This window comes from Lichenostomus cassidix, chromosome 4 (genome assembly GCF_008360975.1).
Source record: "Lichenostomus cassidix isolate B80296 chromosome 4, HeHo_3.0, whole genome shotgun sequence".
NCBI classification, from domain to species: Eukaryota; Metazoa; Chordata; class Aves; order Passeriformes; family Meliphagidae; genus Lichenostomus; species Lichenostomus cassidix.
The window spans coordinates 15,071,508-15,089,441 of record NC_139484.1 but is presented as its reverse complement, the minus strand read 5'-3'; the positions used below and the strand labels follow the sequence as shown (position 1 = coordinate 15,089,441).

Genomic DNA, 17,934 nt, shown 5'->3' with positions numbered 1-17,934 from the left:
CTCCTGGTATTATCTGTATTTGTAGTATTTTGATCTCCTGGAAAATAACAACGAGGCGAGCTGATGTGCCAGAGTCCACCAAGTAAGGTTTTCTTGCAGAAGCTAAGACACATGGTATATCCACTCTGTTCAAGCCTGAGACACATTTCTGTGCTCTGAACATGACGCTGAAGACCTGGGTCTTGCCATCTGATTCTCCCTAAGTTTGGCTGCTGCAAATCACAGAGGAGCAAAGATGTTTTTGGTAGCTCCTGCTTACGCGGTTTATTTTCTCTTCCTCCCCTCAGAGAGCTGACATAGGGATCTCTGCCCTGACCATCACCCCTGACAGGGAGAACGTGGTGGACTTCACAACGCGTTACATGGACTACTCGGTGGGCGTGCTGCTGCGCAAGGCGGAGAAGACAGTGGACATGTTTGCCTGCCTGGCGCCGTTCGACCTGTCCCTGTGGGCATGCATTGCTGGCACCGTGCTCCTGGTAGGGCTCCTGGTCTACCTCTTGAACTGGCTCAACCCCCCACGCCTTCAGATGGGATCCATGACCTCTACAACTCTCTACAACTCCATGTGGTTTGTCTATGGATCCTTTGTGCAGCAAGGTAAGAGACGGAGACTGCCTTCAAGAGAAAACCTATATATCCTCCCCATTGCTAGAGAGACCTCCCTCTTCCCTGCCTCCCTCCCACAGCCTACAAGGAACTGGGAGAACTGGAAAGTCTTGTGCTAAAAGGTTTCCTAGGCATTTGGCTGCCCAGTGTGGGAACCATGAGAAGTTTGGAGCACTACATTCTAGCTTGTTGTGATTTGTTCTTGTCATTACAGAAATGTGATATTTCTCTGGGTAAAAAAAAGAAAGTATTTCTCATCATCTATTGGAGAATTATTCATTATTAGTAAGTGCTATATTCTTCCACAGTCAGAGGATGCTGGGATTTGGATTTTGAAATCAGTTTAGTCTAGCCACCAGTGCTTTCCTTTCTCTTCCAATTTATTTTGACTTTGCCCCCTGTAATGTTTAGATTCAAGCTTCTCTGGCCTTCCTGATTGCTTTCTCAATCCCATCTAGCATCTGGTGTAGCCCAGGCTGTTCCCCAATTCTTATATTCCCAAGTCCTTCACAATCTATCTCTTCTGGCAGAGTTTTAACCATGCATCCTAAAGACATCAGGGACTGCAGATCTTGGCTGGCTATATACTACTTAGAATTCTGGTCTACAAGCTGGGGTTGTAATGCAAAGTGGAATAAGAAAACACAGCTCAATGTAAGAGCAAAGGAGGTTTAGATAATAACACTCAACAACAAAACAGAATGAACTCCTTTTTGCTTATCCATGCAATTGTTCCTCAGTCACTGCTGGCACTGCAGGTACATCTGTTTTAATTTCACAGAGCATCTGCTCTACAAAGAGCCATGGCCACTACAGCCCCAAACTCACAGATTGTTTTTTGTATTTTAAAATTGATTTGGATGGAATGCTGTAAGTAAAGGTGTCATATTCACGTAACACTGGCAACATGTGATTTAGCATTACGTTAGTCTTTCTTTGACAATCAGATGACATCCATGAAAACTAAAGGTATCCATGAAAATCAAGTATGAAACTCCTAGAAGGGAAAAAAAAAAAGTTAAATTATCATCACTGTACAAAAAAAAGAAGAAAAGCTTAAGCTGAGACTTTCCACAAGAGGGGTGATTGTAAACACATAAACATAAAGACATTGCTTTTAAAATTATCATTTGCACTGAGCAGTGATGGCCTGCTGAGGAGAGCTGAAGAGACTGTTTCAGGGGTTTTGTGGTTTGGTTTGGTTTGGTTTGGTTTGGTTTGGTTTGGTTTGGTTTGGTTTTGTTTTGTTTTGTTTTGTTTTGTTTTTGGGGGGGTGGTTTATGAAACCAAAAACTTCAGAGTAGATGAGAGCTACAGAAGATTTCTGAATGTGTAAAAGTGAGTTTACAAAGGGTTTTTTCTGTCCAAAATATCCCCGGTGTAACTGTTCAGGGAATCCAGCTGGGAGAGAGCAGTTGGTCTGTTACAGGATGAGACTCATTACATCTGTCTTCCTGTTAGGTTAGAACTTGTGAATTAGTTTCTTTACTGCATGAATGTGAGTCATTCCACACAGGTTTATTAGCCTGAGCATCCCTGCTGTACTCCCAACATGAGTCCCTAAAAGCTTTATAGGAGAATGCCCAGCAAAGATTCAAAGGAGGCACCACTAGCTTCATCACACACCTCAATCTCAGCAATTGTTACCTGAATTGTTTGCCTCATGTTTATCCAAGGAAGGCTGTGTTTCCTGGTTTCCTGAAATTTCCTAACTCGTAGGTCCAGAGTAGTAGCCCACAAGGGAACCCTTCGATAGATGCTCAGTTAGCTTTAAAAGAAAAGGATTTTTTGACCAGTCAATGAAAATGAGTGCTTAAGGAGGGCTTAGAGAGAAGCCTTGAATTCAGCGTGAAGTTGAGGAAGAAGTTAGATGAAAAGAAGTGGTACCAGGTGACAAAAATAGCAGAATTCAATAGGAGAAAGGAAAAAAATAAAGGGAGAAAAGGAATTAATGCAGACCTGTATTTACTCCCCATGGTAAGAGGGATATGAGGTGCAACTCAGTAAAACCTGCTGGTTTGCAGGTTTTACTGGGAGCACCAAAACTGTTGTGTGACTTCAGAAAAAGAAATTCAAAAAACTTGGAAGATGGGAGTAATTCTTTAGAGAGAGACACCTTACCACCCTACCATGTGGATTTTCAGTACAACTCTGTAGAATTCACTAAATAATATAAAATATTCACTTGGCTCCTAATGAGTGAGGGAAGGCTATAGATAAATGTCTCCTTCAAACAACAAGCAGGACTGTTCTGAATTATCTAGAAGGAAAAATGAAACACATTTAAAAGGTTTGATACTAAAATATATCAAACTTACAGACCAATATAAACACAAAGACTCAGAAATTCAGGGCAAAAGAGTAAGAGATCTATTTATCATGTCTGCCTGTATTTCACATTCAATTTAAATATAAGAAAAACTATATTAGCTGAAGCATTATTGTTTACTAATCCTAGTGAATGCAGACAAATGAAAGTAATTTTCATTGACAGGCTAACTGGCTATTGTGGTAATTTTGCCTCTGTTTTCATTCATCAGCTCTTCATCCAGCAGAAAAACTGCAGGTTTTATTTGTTTTGGAATAGCAAATCTGTCGCTATTAATAGTGATTGGCAAATCTTAAGTGCAGCAGCGTGGGGCATTTCAAATTCTGTTATGTTCACTGAAAAAGTCTTTCAGCAGCAATTTAAAGCATGACAAGGTACTCATTTATGTTATCAAAACACAGAGCCAAAGATGCTTTTATATCCTGTGCTGAGAGAAACAAAGCAGCATGAACCAAGGATTGCTTGTGCTTTGATAGTTCTGGATTCTTTGGGGCTAGCAAGTGATTTGTGGCATCATCTCTTTCTTTCCTCTTGACAGAGGGAAAATTTGCAAGCATGCAGACTGGCTCCAGACCTGCCATGGCTCTGAAGACAAAAGAGCCCTCTGGTGCAAAAATACAAGTCATTCTTTAAGGAAAGTCCTAATCTTTTGTGATTGAAACAAAGCTCTTTTTTTCTGAAGTAGAAACTTGGCAGATTTTAACAAGTAGCTTTAGTTCACTGTGTCCCTTTTCATTATGGTTCAGTCTTGACTCTGATGTCTTGTTCAAATGCTATTAACAAGTTTTAACCTTTTGCAATTTTTGAAACACCAAAGAAAAGTGCTGTGTCATTTTCTGTAGGCAAAAGTCAACCCAGGTCAATCCAATGTTTTTTATGGCAGGTCTATAATTACTGTAATACTCAGTTTAAAAATCTAAGTATTTTTAGTTGCTACCTTAAAGGTGGACTGAAACTTAATGTCACTGCACCTGTATCACTTAAATTTAGGTCTTGAACTTGGCTTTCAATTTCTTCCCTCCATGTTTTAGTGACCACTCTAGGCACCATTTTGAGACTGGTAACATAGAGGTATATTTTAAGTTGCCCTTTTTATTTAATGTTCATTCACTGTAGAGATCAATCAAAAAATATACATTATTTTTCTATTTGTAAGATACATGACTATAAAGCTGTAATGTAACTGGGGAAGCTCAATCAATACCAAAGTGTATAAACTGCAGTGGGTTTTTAAATTCTGTACTCAAGTCCTTCATTGTAAGAAAATGGAAAAAAGGGCAGGTAGTGCACTGCAATGCTTTGTCTTCCTACCCAATATATCCACTGAATCTGCAGTATACTGTGACCACTAAGAAGGCAGAGATTTTCAGGTGATCTTGGCCATGCTGCTATAGATTATAGTAAAAGCAGATGCTTCTGACTCTAAAGTCAGAGTTCAGGCATGAGTAGTTAAGATAATATCTGTTATCTCCAAGTTGTCTATTCATGGAAAGATGAAGCAAATTCATAGATTCAGACTGTGCAGGATTGCAGTTGTGTTCAAATTTAGTGTCAGGGCTTCTGAATTAGTTCTTTTCCTTTTGCTCATCCTAGAAAATTAAGTGGCTAAAGCTCTGTATTTTGCTTCTTTTGGATATTACCCTTTTTCAATTGGACAGAAAACTGGCTCTATGTGGCCCTGCTTGGGCAGGGTGTGTTTGATGAAGGACCCTTTCTACTTCAAAGAGTCTGAGTGATGTATGAATAATGATATATTATACAGTCTTTGCTCAGCCTTTGTGCTACTCCATACAACCACAGTTCTCTTTCTCTTCAGCCATGGTATTGTTGCTACTCCATCAAATTTTTCTCTTATTAGAACTTGCCAATATTGGGAACCTACCATATGAACTTTCAGAGAAGAAATTTGGGGGTTCTAGAAACATTACTAAAATCTTCATCCAGATCAACTGAATCAAGTTGCTGCAACAGCCTGATGACTTTCATACTTGCTGAGAACCTAGTTTAATCTCCTGAAGGTTTTCTATTAGCTTCCTATTAGGGCCTCTTGTTATAAAACACTCTAGGGAGCACTCTGCTCTCACCATTACTTCAGAAAATCAATGATTTAGGAAACACAAGTTCAAGATCTAGAGTTATTCCCAACCCCTTTTGTATAATAGATGAGGTTTTGAGACAGGTGAAATAATGCATAATTTTTTACCAAGGACTTGCAGAAGAATGTTTCAGGGGATTTTATTTTGAGGGCAGCCTCTCAAATTTTATTTAGTATAATAGAATTCAACTGAATGTTGACAAAATAATGAAGTTTGAGAAACACAATGTTTTCTATTTGATATGAAAGACACATAAAAGGCTTTGTCTATATCTTATCACACTCCACTCATTTTACTTTGAATTTATTAAGAATTTATTACTTTGAATTTATTTACTTTGACTTTATTAAGAGAAGGTATTTCGAAACTGGCCTGGCAGGATTTTAGAATATGCAGGTAAAGATGCAAGGCTCTGTTTTGTTTGTTTGTTTGTTTGTTTGTTTTTGCAGTAATGAAAAATATCTTTTAAATGGCTGAATCCTTCAAGATTTAATCACTTCTTAGTAACTGCAAAAAACCAAACATTCATTATAGTTTTATAAATAGATTTTGACCACAGGATAATGAGTGCTTGAAGTATTACCTGCAAAAATATAATTTTCTTCAGAGATCTTAATACTCTTGTTTAAATTAGCTAAGTTTTTAAATGAATGCTGTTAAAGCATCACTGGTGGGCCATTTTTATATTTGTTTAAAATGCTGGTCACAACTGGAGGTTTTGATTGGCCATCAGTGGTGTCAGTAATGGTCAATTATGCTGATAATACCTGGTAAATGAGCAAATCTTACTGTTTGCCTTCTGTAAATTACATTTCATAAGAGCAATAAGACAGACTCCAAGCCTTGGCACTTCAAAGTCATTATGATACTTCTCAGATTGTTAAAGCTGCTCAGAATTCTCAGTCTTCTACCTTGTATTACCACCCAAGGTGTGATATAATCCTCCTGAAATGCACAGCTTGGAGTCTGCTGTTGCTTAATAAATTACTCCATCTTGCTTATCTCACTCTTGGCATATCCCTATCAGCAGGAAACCATTATGCTGTAGCAATGTACTTTCTTTGTGACATTTTCTCTTAATTAGCTGTACAACAATCAAATATTTAATATTCAGAGGAAAACTCTAAAATCATTCTGGAAAAATTGTGTTAGAAATTAATGATATCTTCACATGTGATATTTAGTGGGGAAACTGGATTTATTTTTATGGGGTTTTTTTTATGTTTAGAAGTACAAAACTGATCCAGTATAAAGGTTTTAGGACTGGAAACTAGTTCCTAATTTGGTTTATGCACCTGATCTGCTGGCTGACCAAAAAAGCTTTATTTAATATCTTAGATATCAGCTGTTAGTTGTAAAACTGAGATATTACCCATCTTCCTTCATAAAAACATGTTTTATATCTTCACATAGAAGGCAAAACTTAAATGCCAGCCTCATTAATTAACAATTTTAATTGCTCTTCAAACTAATGCCAGTCCTGACATATTCGTGTAACAAGGGCAACACACTTACTGAGCTGGGAAAATGAAAAGTCAGATACCAAATATGTTAGGAAACAAACTACATACGCCAGCAGGTTTATCTGGGACATGACAGTTTCACCTTTAAGTATGAACCCCCCAAATTCTCATGTTATTGTATTAAATCTATGCCATTGTATCACTAAGTATATTTACCTTCATGAAGTCGTCTCTCTGAAATGGGCACTGCAGCCCCATGGTACCCAAGTTCCTTTTGCACATCTCAGTGGTTTGGCCAGCCCTCTTGGCAGCATCAACAATTGAGTACATTTTGGCAATTGTGTCCTGTGTCTCAAATGGATTTGGAAACCACAAATGACCACTGAGAGTTGTCGTGTATTTGGTACACGTTTGTATGCCTTGGACATAGCTTTATTTCCTTTCAGAGGTTTATTTGATTGTCTCTTTTTGAATCTGTAATTCCAAGGAATAACCATGCTCCAGGTAAAATGCTCAGTAGTGTGGGAATTTGTTTGCAGCAATGGGATATCACCAGTGTTAAACTACCAGGGCATATGCTTGGATTTTCCCCTAATTTGAAGTCAAGATTCAGACAGTTCTCAGAGGCATCTTAAAGAATGCATTTCTACATCTTCTCTGCACGTGGTTGCTTGAGTAATAATAGCACTGGGTACATGAGGCAGTATTTCTAGAGATTTTGTGTCTGATGAGGTGTTCAGGAGGTGGAGAATGAATGGCAGTGTGAAATCCCAAAAACCACCTTAATTGCCTAGGACTAGCTCTGATTGCCTATGAGAAGGTAATGTCTGTCTAGCTGTAGTATAAATGCTGATCAAGACCAAATGAGGCAAAAAGAAAGTAGAATTGGATGTCGTGGCATCTGCCCATCGTTCTGTGTTCTTTCAAAAACATCCTAAAGTGAATATTTCACTCAGAACAGTTTCTTTAGTTGCTATAATTTCTAATATGACTATATTCTATAGTTGGGTAAAGAAGGGATAAGTTAGATTCAGATTAGGTAATCAATTTTCACTTCTCTGGGTTCAGCTGTGTATAATATATATTTATTTAATTGAAGAAACAAGGAAGAACAATTTAGTCAGGAATTTGGTGTTTCTTGCACGGATGAGTAATGTCACTCCAATTTTTATCTTCAGAGATGTTTAGAAGCTCAAGAGGCAAGTCTTATTTGTCCTGCTATTTGATATTCCAGCACAAGAGTTTACACTTAAATTGGCAACTTCAGCAGTTTAAGGTAGGGAGGAAGTGAGAAATGAGTTTTAGCTTTATTAAAATACTCCTTCTCTGCTTGGGATGACAGCAGTTTCATCCACAAACTGATCAGCCTTTTTCAGCTGAGGGCATCCAAGGCACCAAATAAACATGAGTTTAAAAGGGAACCCATGATAGTTTTCTGTTTCTTTTCTGCCCTGTGAGGAGTCTTTCCTCTGCAACAGCTGTGCCATAGCTGTATCCACCCATGCAGATCCATTCACAACATCCAACTGGTGGGTAGGTGCCAGGAAAATTGCCTGAAAGCTGTAAAGACAGGAGCAGCAAAGAGGTTTTCAAGCTGCTGACAGGAAAGTCTCCCTTCTTCAGCAGCTGAGGGGTTTTTTTCCTCAGACCTCTTGTAATATTGAAGTGTTCTTAAAAGGAATAGACCAAAATTAATATAGAAAGGAAACAAAAAATGCTGCGTTTTTTGTTAACTAACCTGTTCATTTCCCTGATTCTTGAGATGAAGGACTGGTCTCAGCAAATAGGGTAAAATAAGATGAAAATGAGGGCTGTTGAGGGTTTTGTTTGTATTTTTTTAATTTACTCAGCTTCCCAGCATGCAAATTAAGGGGATTACCTTCCTTATAGCAGCATCCTGGTGTAGGAATCTCCTGCTGCTTAATTTTTATTCTTCCACTGTCAATAGTGGAGGGAGAGATCTTGAAATAGGACTTCACCTTTTCAACATTTTTGAAGTTAGTGAGATGGGTCTGGGTTAAAAATGTGTAATACCTTACCAGCCAGGGGAAAGGGAGGTGAAGGAACATGTGTGGTTTGGACTGAAGGCTCTTGTTCCTCTACACCAGGACAGAGCAAATGTAACAATGAATGGGAAAGAAAGTCATTTGCAAACAGGCTGTTAAAGAACTGTGATAATAAATCTGTTGAGTGGGGTGTTCATTCTTCATGCCCAGATATACTTGCTAATAGAACATTTTTAGCTATAATACAGCATGTACCTCATTCTTACAATCACTTCTTTTATTTCTATATCCCCAAAGAGAAAAATCCTCGCTATCCTGTTAAGTCACCTTTGAAGTTGCTTTTCACTTCTAAAAAAACCTGAGTTGTGATCTTAAGCAGGGTGATAGATGATTTGCAATGAAAACCAGGTTATTTGACTTTCAAACATAAGCATTTGTATTAGTGATTTTCATCAATAAATGACATTATAGCAATTTCCTCTCTGAAACTTAAAAGGATGAGGGTTTCATTCTGTCCTCTGTTCACTGTCATAATACTATATCAGGTCATCTGAGTTTTAGAGATCACTTTGATAACAACATTACAGCATACACCTGAAGTGCAATTTTAGTCTAAATTTTAAAATGTATTATTTAGGATCGTAATTAGAGCTCCTGCACTGGTGATGGTTGAATTCTATCAGGCTAGGAGTTCATTGCAGAGAAGCATTCTGAAAATTAAAGGATAACTAGAATTAGTGACATGAAAACTGAACTAAGGTATCCAAGATGCCTGTTATTCACTTGCCTCTGAAGTAGTCAGGGATCACTCTGTACTGATGGATGCCTGGAAATCTTGGAAGAATAGATTTATAAAACAGTTCATAATTCTTTTAAAATTCAAGCAAAAGCGTATTTCTAGTATGTAATCCTTTTTTAAAATTCCCTTTACCTCCTAAAATCTTGAGTCACAGAATTACTTAGAGGTAAAAAATTTTGGGCAAAACTACTTGTCAAAAGATGTGGGGGCTTTACTGGAATAAGTGTTTGTCCTTATGGTCTCACTGCATTGTTTTCTGTTTTGCTTGGTTCACAGTTGCTCAGTTTCAGCCAAAGGGAACTCTCTCCCTCATATTCCTAATGTCCTCTCTGACAAGCTCTTAGCTAAAGCCACTCTTTGATACCTCATTAATGACATTGTTTAGCTTAATGTTAATTTTACATACAGATGGTCTGTTTTCAGTCCATTGTGCACAGTTCTTTCTTCTGTCCCTAAAGGTGCTACATATAAAAGTCAGTAGTGTATGGAAAGACCACACTAAGCAAACTGTATGTGACAGTAACACATACATTATCTTCTTAGCCACTTATGAAGATGTACCAGAGATGATAATTGTGGCTGATTATTTGAGGCTTCACAGCATTTGAATCCAGCCATTAGTAACTGAGAGATTGGGTCTCAGCATCCCTTGAAATCTAATCTAAGTGTTGCCAGTGTGCAAGGTTATTTGTTAAGATCCAGTGCCAATATCCTCTAAAATAATAGCAAGCATAGATCACTTTGATGCATTCCCAGTGGCTGCAAATAGTGCCTTTACACAGGCAGGCAATCAAGTGCAATCTTAAAAGCACACATCACATCTCAGTGCTGCTGAAGAGGATCCCCAGAAGCGCCCTGTGTTTCTTGTAAATGCACACTGAGCTCTAATCTCTATTTGTCTCCATGTGTGTGTGTATATTAATAATCATATTCTGTAAAATTATTGTCCTATGTTTTAAAAGTGGCAACAAAGGACTATCTGATCAGAGGGTTGTTTCTTGGGGTCTTTTTGTTTGATTGGGGATTTTTTTGTTTGTTTTTGGTTTGGTTGTTATGGTTTGGTTTTGGTTTTGTTTGCTTTGGTTTTCTTTTGGTTTGTTTGTTTGTTTCCCAAGACATGTTGGTCGAATTTCTAGGCTTATTGCACTATTATTTGTGATTGCATAATTGAATGGTACTGTATTTGGTAGCCCCAAAATTAAATTTGAGACTCTGCTAAGTCTTCTAATAAACCAATGCATTACAGCAGCATTAATACAGTATATTTTGGCCAATGGATTAATAAGGGATGGACAGCACGCCTCAGAGTTCCAATGTTACAGATAGTCATAGTTACAGATATCAAAAGATACACTTGCAAATAGCAAGACTTGTAGTATAAGACTAGTATTTATTCATCTAAGGGCTCCCAGTAACTTCAGCAAATACTGGTAGATGCCTCTGTTTTCATTTTAGCTGCAGTCATTGCTCCTTTTTGTGATGGCAGCAGAAGAGAAAAACAAAATATACTTAGTGATTCCTTTTTCCAGAACTTTTGGAAGCACTCTAAAGGCTACCTATCCCCTCTCTCCCTGATTATGTTGCACAAGTCACTATAGTGTAGTGGCATTATATTAATGAAAACTAATATTTATAATATTTTCTTTTATCTCTTGTGAATTTTGATTTTCAATTGAAAATCTATTTAGCTAATTCCACAGAAAGAAAATAGCTAATATCTGAAATAAGTCATTAAGCTTATGGGTCTAGGGCTAAAAGCCAGGAAATCATTCCTTTAGGTCTTGAAGATCCATCCTGTGAATACTACATAATAGAAATGGAAAACTGATTAATGTATGTTATTGTAGCATCACAGATTCCAAGAGAAGCTGGACTGTTTTCTACGTGGTGATAGGACATGTTTCCCTTCCCAACTCGTGCATGAATTGCCACCATTTCAGCAAAACGGGTGGAAAGAAATGATTTATTGTTGTGAAGGGAATTATAAATATACTATAACTAATATGTTATGCTAACATCACTTTAATCAGGTAATTATTAAAGGACTGTTTGGCCTTTAAGGACATTGATTTAATGGGAATTAATTTAATGATTGAACACTGTTTGTGTAACATTATCATTGCTAGTGATGCAGAAAATTGGAATCTCAGCTCAGCTGAAAAGAGTTTAGACTTTTTATTATCACATTAGATCCTATTCTACTGGAATGTAGTTATTAGACTCTTTTTTATACTTTCAGTATGTATTTAAATGTTTGGGTTTTATCTAAAAATTTATGAATAGAAAAAGTAAGTTAAAATTTTTGTTATTGTACTTCTCTCCTTTTTAGAGCAGGATAGAGGCTTGGATTTCTGCTTAAAATAGCCTTAAAGAAAGTCCATTAGATTTTGGTTTTAACTTGCTATTGCTTCTCCCATAAAACAAATTTTCTCTGTTTTCATTCTCTGCTTTCTTCTCTGTAAACTTGATGATTTTGTTTAGGAGGAATAGAGTTTGGTTTATGGAATAGTATTCCAACTATAAAGACAGCAGCTTTTTAAAGTAGCAGCAGACAGAGCACAGTTCTCTCTAGATTATTCTGAGGCTGAATCCTGCACTGGCTAGTCACAGCTCAGTGGAAATGGTGAACGTTACAGAAAGTGTTCAGAACTATAGAAAGAGTGGGTTAAGACAGAGTTAAAGCTGACCTTTATAGTTACAACTCCCATTTACCTACAGGTATGTTGTGTCTGGCTGCCCTCCTTGGTTTACCCTTAGGAGTGCAATTGTCACAAATTATTTTTCATCTTTGTAGTGCCTCTAACTACAGTTGTGTATAAATTAGACCCAGGGAGAAAAGGGAAGCATGTAGTGAAGTGGTGCATCTGACAGACTGCTACAAATAGATTAATTTTCAAACAAAATTGTACTCAAGGATGTCTGACAGTTCCTGCTGTATCTTGGCAGGATTTTCCAGGGGAGCCTGGTGGCCAAATGATTAGCCCTCTGTCACTAGAAGCTGTTGCAGTAGACACAGCAAGTTAGGCAGGCTAGGTATTTGAAGACTGATAGAAAAATAATTTCCTAATAGACATAGCAGAGACTCAAAAACACTGCAGGTTACTAACCTGCAATGGTTAGTAATGGGCAATGCTGTAGTAGGCTGAAATGCCTTGCACTGGGTAGCACTGGCCTTTTCCTTGATGCCAGAGGATTTTCTAGCTCCAGAGAGGATTGTTTCAAAGTACATGACTGAAAACCCCGTATTTAAAGCAAAATAGTTTGTGAGCAGGCATTTGGTCAATCTTTTGGTTACTTTTAACTTGTCCATCAGGTCTTATGTCAAGGCCTGCTGACCAGATTTATTAGATGGGTTCTCTGGGCTGTAACCTGATGAGGGCTTTGTGGCATTGCCACTGGTCCTTGATTAGTCCCAGCATTTGAAATCTCAGCATGGCTAATCTCTTTCTATTAATGAGAAAACAGAGCTGAGCAATGAGCCTTAGAATGTGAGTCAGATGCCAAAGGCACATCCAAACAGATACACAGCAGCAGCAAAGGGAGGCTTTTCAGAGGGAGTTTTCAAGATATGAAATGTAGCTTGGAGGTGATTACCAGCCAGGGGTAACAGAGGGTGACAAGGTAGCATGATCATCTCTCTCAGACTGGAGCTGGCTCATGCCTGGTCTCCTTGGGAGGAGGCTGGGGGAAGCCTGCATCTGCCTGCACAGGATTGTGCATATACCCTCAGGTTAGCTGGCTTCCAGAGCTGTTGATAAGGATCTTTAAGCATGTATAAGATGCAGCTTCTCAAACTGCTTCACAGATTTCAGATAACTAGGAGTGATTTGAAATGAGCCTGAAGGAGAGGAATGATAGTCTCGGATTTTCTCCCTGTCACATAAAGGGGAGAAATAAATGAGGAGAGTTTTCTTTTGTGCATCATTGCTTTCCTTCTGGGAGTGCAATGAGGGCAGTGCTTCCCACCCAGCTGAAAGAAAACAATCTTCCAGGGAGAAAATGTAATGAGATTAGTCAGGGGTTCATTACACTAACAACAACAAATGGCAAGAGTAAGTGATTGTTTAGCTCAGAAATAAGACATTAAAGGACGAAAAAATTAATCAGAGCACCAAAAGACAAAGTGAACGCATTCTTTAATTGCCTATAGACCAGCATGAGAAATCTGAATAATAAACAAGAACAGTTAGACTCAGAAATATAGAATTGGTCTTCATGGTGTTTCTGAAATCTAGTAGGGACACTTGAAAGTACTGAAAGTCAGATGGAGAAGGTGGGCAAAAGGGGAAGATGGTGTCACTATGTCAAAACAGCATTAGGTATTTCAGAGGTTGAGAACTTGGAAAGAATTTCTCTTGGTTTTTTCTGTGACTGTGTGCTAATGGGTGGAGCCCAAAATGGGATGGGAGACAATGTCTGCTGCAGAGCACCAAATCCCACCAAATGGAGGAAGGTTGGCTCCTGCAGTGCAGATCTGTAATGCCTGAGGGAAGATGTGAGGAGTTACAGGGCAGTCAGGCTGAGTGATAGATGTTTCAAGCCTCCAGCTGCCCATGATGAAGCATCTGGAATGCACACATAGAGCATATTGAAAGGAAAAGGAACATTGATTGCACCAAAGTGTTAAATGCTACAAACTTCATCAAAAAAAACTACATAGGGAGTAAGTGTACACAGAGGTGAGTCAGAGCTGAGAACAACAGGAAAGGAGGGCTTTGAAAACTTTGTTAGGAGGGAAAAAACCTTAATGATATTGGTGCATTAGGTGAAGGTGGTACCATTCAAAATCGTTATGCTAAAATGACAATAAATATTTCTCTCCCGTGTTTGTGGAAAAAAAGCAAATTAAATACTTTCTGTGTAGTGGATGTTAAATGGCAGCTACTAACATCAGACAGTTTCAAAGCAGGAAATTCAAACAAATTTCTCCCAAACATTTAAGAGAGTTTGCTGTATAGCTTCCAGGATTTCTGTTTGCTGATTTGAGTATTAGAATATTTGGCTGGTTTTAGAAAGATTACCAAAAAAAATCTATTGTAAACCTAAAGACCAAACAGAACTTTCAATTCAATTTTTTTGTTCCACCCTAATATATGCATGTAACAAATTGGAAGACTTAAGAAACATAAACAGACGCTTAACAGTTTCAAAAGATATAACCATTAAAAATGTCTACACATGAGTTTTACTATTTTATTTACAAAAAAAAAAAAAAGAAGTTATCTTTAGGATTTGACAGAAACTTTTATAATCACTTTAGTAAAGAAAAAAAGGGGGTTCCCTTCCAATCCTATTACTTCCAATGAACTCAAAAAAGCCAGTTCCTAATATATTTGGAGTATTTTCACAGTACAGTAATAATATGTAGATGTAGTGCTCTCTCTTTAGGAATTAAAGACCTGAAGAAATGTTTCATGTGTGAAACAAAATATCTGAATTTCTCTTTTCATTTTTTTTTTAAATCATTATATTTTAATAAAAACCAAATGCTAGAGGAAGAGCAGGCAGTGTGGTGAGTAAAAACTATAGCTGGCTATTGAACATCTCCATACCTTTTAAGATCTGGCTGCCAGCCCTGCCTAGTGTTCAGTTCCTTCTCCACTCTCAGACTCCTGCAATCTGCCAATATTTGCAAGGATAGGGAGTTCAGCCTCTGATTTACAAGCTCGTTTGGAAGGCATTACCTGTTCAAGGGGTTGCATTCACCTGTGGAATAATTCGTTGTGCCTGCTGTGGTCAATGGGTGTTAACTTCAGCACAAAAATCTAATATCATAAACTCAGGCTATGGCCAGCTTAAATGTTAGGGAAATGAATACATGCAAAGTTCAAGGAAGAATGGAGAAGTATGGATGAAAAAAGTGAAAAGAAAGAAAGAAAAGAAAAATTCATGATGAGAGATTTTCTGACAACTTCCAAGCTGCATTTACTTCACAGCTGGTAGAAATAGGTATAGGCTTCATTGACTGTAAAATATTTTTTTGTCCTATGCTGAATTGAACATTTCCAATTGAAAACAGGAGAGATTTTATACTATCAAGAAAGTTTTTAACGGAACAGTAGCAATAGCTAATTCCCTGAAAAATTCTGCCTTTGAAGAGCTCTGCTTTGCAGTTTTGCAAAGATCACAGAGCTCAGTCAAACTTTAGGTTTTGTTTCTCATGATAAAAAAACAGAAATATAAAATGCCTTTTCCTCTTTGCCAATACAAACTACTTCCCTTACACTCACTCTCTATTAATGCCCCTTTCACAAAGAAAACAGAAGACATACATTGATCTATACTGTTTACAGCAGGCATCTACACTTCTTTATTTATGGAAATTGTGGATGCACAGCATAATTGATGTGACTGTTCTAACAGGCTAAAGGCTAAATTGCAGCCAGATCCCATCCTTTGTGCTTTTTTACCAAAGGCCAATAATTCACTGCATGTGGACAGAATTTTTGTAAGAAAAAGCAAAATCAAAACCTGTCCCCAGATAACCCAGACTATTATTTCTTCACCTTCCTTTTCCAAGCACATTTGAGATTCTTGCTTTCAGTTTTGATAGTATTACAGTTCCTCAACAAAACAGTCACAATTAACGTATTTTTCATGGTTCTTTAAACTATCTAGAAAACCCCTTACACAGATATTCATCTCACTGCAGTTTTTCCTTTAGCAAACAATTGACAAATTGAGAGAACAATATGTTTGGAAAAAGAGCTTATGCATCTTGAATTCCTCAAATTTAGTCCAGAAATATAAAATACCAAAATCTCACCATGCTGTGATCCTGAATCTAGCCATTTTGCCCATTTGTCTCATGATTTCATTCTTCCTTCTTGCCTGTACTCCTCTCTTGTGATTTTTGACTTGAAGAAACCCATAAACTGACTGCTAATGAGGAAAAATCATTTTTAAAATAGTAAAAATGTGTATGGCAATTGTATAGTTTCACATTTTATCTACTAAGTCAGGTTTTTCCTGTTATTTAGGACTGTAATAATTATGCATTATATTGTTTGCATTGTCAAGACAACGCATTATTTTTCTTGCCTTCTATTTAGCTTGAAGCACTTAGAAAGGAATGGGAATAAACAGAAATGTATAAGATAAGGTGCAATCTAAGCCTGTCATCTGAAGTAGGCCAGCATTTAAGTGGTCTAGGATTGATGAAGGAGAGTTGCATTAGATGAGAGTGGGAGGACTAAAAGTAGTTTCTTTCACAGTGACTTCTACAGTAATTCAACTTTTTCTGAAAACTCTCAATAAGATTGATTTTTCTAGTTCAGTTTACTCTGGAAAATATCTTTCCCTTCCTGCACATGCAATCTGAAAATTTTAAAGGCAGATTAGATTCTTTAAGTGATTTTAGCATACATCACATGTTGGATGAATAATACTAGGAGCTGTAGACACAACATAGGTGTTACACAGGTAGTGGCATTTTGTGCTGCATTCTACCTTACTGCCAGTGTATGGGAAAGGCCAAGATAAATGATAATATAGCCACTGTATTCATTTTGGATCTGTCTCTTAAGGTGATAAAGCAACTCCAGGACTGCTGAGTGTCTCCTTTGGTTTCCATTTGTTTCATGAGTGGGGCTGAGTACTTTTAAGAGTTGCTCATCATGCTCCAACAGTAGTGTTTTTACTATAACCACAATCAGTGTGCTGATCCCCATTGATGAATTCTCCTATAGGAATGAGGTGACAGAACAGATTTTTCTCTGGTCATCAACGTGTGTTTTCCTTGCATCAGGCAGCCCCCTTTGCCCTTAGGGGTTACTAAGCTTTGCTGGTATGATAAGAAAGACAATAGCAGGCAAAGATTTGTCCCATTTCTTGGCTGCCTCCTCCTTTGCACTGTGTGTCCTGGGTGGAGCCTCTTCTAACTCAAATATGTGATCTGTAAAGATGTCAACTCACCTGAAACTCATCCTGGATCTCAGAAAGCAGTGCTCAGGGAGGTTTGCATGTCTGTCCCCCCTGCATACCAATTTAAAGTCGAGAATAGTATCTTTTAGGTCTGTAGCTCTCTGTCATGGTAATGTTAATGGAAAACCAGTGATTATTGCTCTCCTGAGTGACTTGGTACTCTTTGGCACTGAGAAAATGTGGATTGGGACTGAAAGAAAACTTCAGAAGGTTTTATCCCCAGAAACTGGGGAGAGTGAAGAGGTTTCTTCAGGTGAGTTGTCATGGTGCAGGAAGTGTCTTTGCAAACAGCACAATGGAACAAGACTGTATCACATTAAGACTCCTAATAGATGCCAAAGAAATGGTACCATGGCAGTAAAGGATCTCCTTTGATTTTTGTTTCTTTTCTTCTTCCACTGGGAAAGGTGGAGTTCCCTGCCTGTACTGCTTAAAAGTCATGACCCTGTGCAGTTGTGGTGTCAGGTCAGCTTTAGAAATGATGGTTTAAGAAGCCTCAGTGCAAGGATTTTTAGAGAAGTGAGGAATTATTTTGATATTCATTTATTGTACATGTATTTAGATACAAGCTTCATTTATTGACTGCTGATATACAAAGTACAGCTGTCAGTTAGGAACAAGGCTTCACAAACACCTGGATGAAATAAAAAGGACTTGGGCTTACCAGCATTCATGGGGTTTAAAGTCTACTTTTAACATGTGGGGAAAA

General features: G+C 37.8%; 1 protein-coding gene across 5 annotated transcripts in view; it reads left to right on the top strand.

Annotated features, from left to right (window-relative positions):
* The window catches only part of GRID2 (glutamate ionotropic receptor delta type subunit 2), a 673,340-nt gene that overhangs the window by 552,400 nt on the left and 103,006 nt on the right, over nucleotides 1-17,934 (top strand). For all 5 annotated transcript variants that reach the window (XR_014851598.1, XM_085058012.1, XM_085058013.1 and 2 more), the window contains exon 11: nucleotides 288-600. Coding sequence is in view for 4 of the 5 variants with exons in the window: in XM_085058012.1 (XP_084914138.1) it covers nucleotides 288-600 (313 nt within the window). In the remaining variant the exon portion in view is untranslated. The remainder of the gene's footprint in view (nucleotides 1-287; nucleotides 601-17,934) is intronic.